Here is a 5,689-nt window from a genome sequence, read left to right on the forward strand (position 1 = left end):
CTAACAACCATCTCTAAGTTCATATGATGCTCACCGTAACAACCATCTCCAAGGCCACATTCCTATTTCAAGATATAATGCTAACGAAGAAGATGATGATCACTTGGCAAACTTTTCTCACAATTGGGGGAGTGCAATTTTTTTAAAGGTTTCTCCACCCTCAAATTCTTTTACTGCATCCACCACTGCCATTATGGCTTTATCTTACATTACAGTCCATACCTAAAATAACGTGGAGTCATGGTCTTGTGGATCGGAAATCGGAATAGACCGAGAGAGAGAGAGAGAGAGAGAGAGAGAGAGAGAGGGGAGAGGGGGGAGAGGGAGAGGGAGGGAGAGAGAGAGAGAGGGAGGGAGGGAGGGAGAGAGAGAGAGAGAGAGAGAGAGAGAGAGAGAGAGAGATATAGATCAGAAATATGTTTGCGGGTATGTTTTTAGTAGGGTGTTGAGGTGGGATACCGGTGGGATTTCACTTATAGTGTATTTTGACTGTCCTAGTTCAAATTGTGTCAAAATTTGCACTACAAATAGCAAAATGCACTAAAAATGAGACTTAGATGGATCCCACTTGACATCTTTAGTTTTTTTGATTTATTTACTTTGGCCTAACCTGAGCAGTGGCATGACTGTGGCTTTATCTTACTTACACTCGATACCTAAAATAACATGGAGTCATGGTCTTGGATCTGAAATCGGAATAGACCGAAACAGAGGTCGGCGTCAGTGTCTCAGGGACGAGCCAATGGTGGTTCGGCAGCGTACGACATTGAGCTGAATCATCCAAGTGCCGGTGACGTGCGACGTTGTTTAATTAGGATAACACACTGGCATTCCTTATCAAGATCGAGGTGGCCGACCGATCAACAGAGACGACGTGAAAGACCCATGGGTTATCGCTGACGACGGCGACGTCGACTTGCGATGACGCAAAAACAAAGCGACACTGTAATTGCGGAGAAGTTGGGGGCAGAAAAACTCTTGCAGTACAATCGTCTGTTTTCTACGCTTGTAGACTTGTAGAATCATACAGACAGGTTAGCACGTTTTCATATGATCACGTACATTCTGGTGCTGGTTTTGGACTTTTGGTACACGTACACAGCGGTAGAAGTTTATGCTAAATCAGTATTAGCAGTCCCCTTGTCGATCGGTTCCTCGACAGGGATCAAACAAACGAACAGCAGATTAGATTATGTACACGGCGCCGGTAAGGCCTCGTTTGGTTCACGGGTATTCGCGGGGATGGGCGAGTATTATCCCGGCCCATCCCCAAATCCCCGCTAATCCCTAGAAGCCCATTTGGTACAAGAGTTTTGGGCCAAAAAAATCCCTGACCATCCCCGGCCAACCCCGTCCCCGACCTATTTTTGTCTTGGACCGAATACTCGACCTAGACCTCGCGTATTATCCCCGTCCCCGTCTCGTCTCCGTCCTCGTCCCGTGCAAATCCCACCGAGAGCTGCAACCCATCCACAAACGGCGGCGACCGAGGGAGACGCCGGCGAGAGGGGCGGCGAGCGAGACCTGTGGGAGGGCTGCGAGAGCTACGAGAGGGGCGGATAAAGGGGAGGTTCGTCCTCGGCGTCTCACCGGCGAAGCCAATCATGGATCCCGCCTAGCCGCTCCACGTCGCCGCCATCGTTCTTGCCATCTGACCGGCGACGGCACCTCCCGCCATACCTATACTCCGATCTGGCCCTATCTCCGGTAAGCCCCGGCCGCCCTTCCCCCCAACCCCACCCTTCGCTGTTACCCCCTCTTGCATTGCTAGCCCGTCGCCTGATATGAGCTGCGAGAAGGTCCTTTGTTTGATGTCCTCTCTGACTCCTGAACGCCTCTGTTCTTATAACTTGTCATTGGTCTTCAGTTACTTTGTGCTACTAACCCAAAACAAGTAGAATTTGTTGATGCCTTCTTGGTTGCTGGTCGATGAAAAACTTCCCAATTTATGCTATTGCTAAGTGCTAACTGGAAACTGTACTAGTCTACTACTCCACTACGCTGGTAGTTTCATGTATAGAAAACTGTACTAGGATACTACTTCACTACGTTGGTAGTTTCATCAACACTTGCTGCTGGTTCACTGATGCCATCCTTGATGAGATCAAACCAGAGCTTATTCCAACCAGATAATGCCATGCTTGATTGCTGGTGCAGCTGAGAACACAATTTCTTTGCATTTATCATTGTGTTCTCTGTAACTTATGTTCTTTGCAGCTGAGAACACAACTTAGTGTCCCATCGGCTGTCAGATTCCAACAACGGCTGCTAGATACCTTCAACTGAATTAATTAGTTGGTGTGGATGGTGGCATCGCTCAGTTTCTCCTGGTATAATTTATGTCCGTCGAGGACAATGATGGCAGTGCACTAACTTGGCTTCGCATTGAGATGGCCAACTTACCATGATGGCAGGTAATAGCCCCCTTCTCTCTCTCTCCCTCTCTATTGCATTGCTAGCCCCTGTTTTGAACTTTTAACTTCTGCCCCTGTTTTGAATAATGTGTGTGCAAAGTAGATGCTTTTGGTCATTCTTTTTTAGTTACTCTCTGATATCCAAGTATTATTATCTGAAATGCAAAGGCACTTAACAACTCAATAGCTTTATTCTCATTTTCTGTTAATAGTCTACATGTAAATATGATAATACAACTCAAACATACTTGCGATGCGCTTTAATTTGTATACCAAGCCATATTTCGGCATTTTGAGCATTTTGGATGTTCTGACCAAACTTATTTCAATGCCATGTTTTATTCAGGTTTTATCTTCCAAAAGCCTCCGCAGCCACTGCTTCCGTCTACCGTGGCGCTCTGATGGCACCTGAGATGTGTGCTCGCTTCAGATGTTGGTCTAAGGACTGTGTTTGTTGTTGATTGGTGCAACTTGTTATAACATTTTGTAGTGGCATGGTTGGTCAACATTGCCATGTTCTTTTTTGTCGGTGATGGGAATTGTGACAACATGAGTTCCTTTTCCATGAGTCTAACTTTACTTAGTCTTTTAGCACAAACATATGTATCATTTATCCTGGATTTTCGGCTTTTAATGCCACTGTCGCATTGCACGTGATACTCAGGGACATGCGCAAAAAACTCAAATAAGCTTCAGTTCATATTTCAATGTCACTGCTGTTTGACCAATGACATAAAAATTAAATCTTTGCTACTTGTATATTGGTTTGCCTTGTTGATTTCAATTTCCGTTGTGCACCAATCCCTACCAACCAAATGAAAGTTTTTAAGAGTGTGGATTTGGGATTGCATGGAATGGAATGGGGTTTTGTGGGGATTGGGTGACTGTAGGAGATCACCCAATACTCTAGAGTATTATCCCCACTAATCCCCACAAAAACTCTAGTACCAAACAAGCCCTAAGGTGGGACGCTCTGTTAGCCCTTTCGCAGGGGGTGCGCGGCCGGCGCGGCTAGCCTTTGGTGTCCTTGTCGCGGGCGGCGGAGGCGAGGCGGGATGCGATGGCGGAGTGGTACATGGCGTCGTGGAAGCTCTCCGTCTCCATCATCCGCATGCGCAGCTGCCGCGCCTTCTCCTCCGTCAGCACCCCGAACCGCCTCGCCGCCGGCTTCTCGCGCTGCTCCTCCTCCGGCGCCGGCGAAGCTGCAGGCTGAGCGTCGATGTAGTCGGGCTGGCCGGACCACCCCAGCAGCGGCGCCCACCATTTGCCGCTCCCGTCAGAGCGGAACGTCGGCCCGGCGGCCGCGCAGGAGCAGGGCCGGGCCCCGGGCACCGTCGGACGGACGGAGAAGGCGGCCGAGGTTCCATAGGCCACCGCCATTGATGAATTGATGTGCAACGCGAGAACACGAGGAAGAATCCAGAGATTTCAGCAGGGTTGGCCGGTTTACGATTGAGCAAGAGCTGAATTGGTTCCGTTCCGTTTGGATCGTTGTTGTTTGCTGCTAAAGGTGGCGCGCGGTGGGATTATATAAAGCGCGGGAGCGAGGAGGGGAACGAGCGGATAAGCTTGGCGGGCGGACCGAGGGGAGAGGATGGGCCGGGCTGCCACGTGACGCGCATCGCACGGTACGCTCCCCGATAGGGACGGGATGTTCGGCCGTGACTGCCGTGTGCCGTGCGGGCGCTTTTAGGGAAACCGGCAGGCGTCATCGTCGGGCTCGGCTCGGGGTTCCCGTGGACACGGCACGATATTTTGCCTGCTCTCTACTTCGGAAAAACATTTTAAAATGAATCAGTTAAGATCCCAAAGGCTCTTGCCCGTCTTTGCGTCTGAGCGAGGAGGGAAGAAGAGCGGCTAAACTATTTTTTTTCGAAAATTTCCACCAACCTATCAATAATTATTCATATGATTCTATAAGGCCATGGAGCCAATTTGCAAAGATCAAGAAGAAATTCACGACTCCTCTTATTAACTATTGCATGCGTCGGCAGTTTTACATGCATTAGCCGGATACTTAATATAGGAGAAAGAAAGAGAGAAAGCCGAAATATCCATGTTTGACTCCAGCGGCCCGCTGACCAGCACGGCACGAGCTTATTTGGTCGTTCCCGTTCCGCTTCGCTTCCTTTCATTCGACCCGAGCGGCGAGCGACCACCACGATAGTGAGCCTCCCGTCGTCGCCTAGCTACCCGCCTCGGGGCAATCGCCGGGCAGTCCACCCTCTGGCCACCACCGGCACGCCACCCCTCCATCGTCGATCTTCCTCCCCCGAACCTTCAAAGCCCTAGAAAACCTTGTTGATATATTGGTTAAGCTTGCACAAACAAGGAAGCATATAGTTCATAATCTGGTGCACTTGTTTCTCACCATTGGTATTGCTTCTTTTGGAGGCGACAACAAATGTTGAAAGATCATTTTTTGCAATGAGTTTAGTCAAGAGGATTGTCTAGTTATATACATTGAGCTACATACTTTTTTCAGAGTGGATGAAGAAGATATAATTGAGACTTGTATGGTCATGGCAAGGGTCTGGCCTCTTAAAAAGTACTTATGAGCGATATACTCTTCTTTGAGCTTTTGAAGGTATGTAGGCCCATTTTATGCAATATTCAAATTAAACCGTGAATTATTACATATTTATAAGACCATAATGTTAGTGTTAAATTATATGCTAGTACGTTGGCATCGCCTTATTTGTGTTAAAAATAAATTGAAGGTGGACGACACTGCTTCAAAATCCTAAACTGGCCACTGCAAGGCCATTTGTGTGCGTGCAGGAAAGTTCTGACCTGCTCAACCGTCTCTATGCGATCTAGTACACGTCACATCTCTAGGTGACGGCAACCCCCACGTCTGGTAGGTAGCTAGCTAGCCATGGACCTATGGTATGCAGCAAGACTATTGCTTAAGGGCTTCACAATAGCGCACAAGCACAATAAATCCTAATCAGCAACTATAAGGATTAAAATAATATATTTGTGTCTAGTTGGAGGAGAGAGAATGTAAGAGCAATTCCAATTGTGCAGCCAACTGCTGGCTATAAGCTAAGTGCCATGTCATCTATAGCCAACTTAAAGCCAACATATACAATAGTGAGCTATAAAAATGTAGAACTTTATCAATGTATGGTCCACATTTCACTCTCATAAAGTGCCTAGGAGCACGTGCTAGAGCTGGCTCTTGCATAAGAGCATTTCCAATAGTGTAGCCAGCTGCTGGCTATAAGTCAATTGTCATGTCATCTATAGCCAACTTAGAGCCAACATATACA

General features: G+C 47.8%; 1 protein-coding gene and 1 long non-coding RNA gene across 2 annotated transcripts; one reads left to right on the forward strand and one right to left on the reverse strand.

Annotated features, from left to right (window-relative positions):
- Window positions 1-1,384: 1,384 nt before the first annotated feature.
- On the forward strand, window positions 1,385-3,127 carry LOC127341146 (uncharacterized). Its single transcript, XR_007875310.1, has 3 exons — window positions 1,385-1,707; window positions 2,218-2,414; window positions 2,761-3,127. It is a non-coding gene; the product is annotated as an uncharacterized lncRNA (long non-coding RNA).
- Window positions 3,128-3,379: 252 nt separating this feature from the next.
- LOC127341145 (uncharacterized) lies at window positions 3,380-3,902 on the reverse strand. The gene has a single exon (XM_051366917.2). The coding sequence runs from the start codon at window positions 3,792-3,794 to the stop codon at window positions 3,426-3,428; it is 369 nt and encodes a 122-aa protein (XP_051222877.1). The 5' UTR covers window positions 3,795-3,902; the 3' UTR covers window positions 3,380-3,425.
- Window positions 3,903-5,689: the final 1,787 nt, after the last annotated feature.

Source organism: Lolium perenne, chromosome 3, assembly GCF_019359855.2.
Source record: "Lolium perenne isolate Kyuss_39 chromosome 3, Kyuss_2.0, whole genome shotgun sequence".
NCBI classification, from domain to species: Eukaryota; Viridiplantae; Streptophyta; class Magnoliopsida; order Poales; family Poaceae; genus Lolium; species Lolium perenne.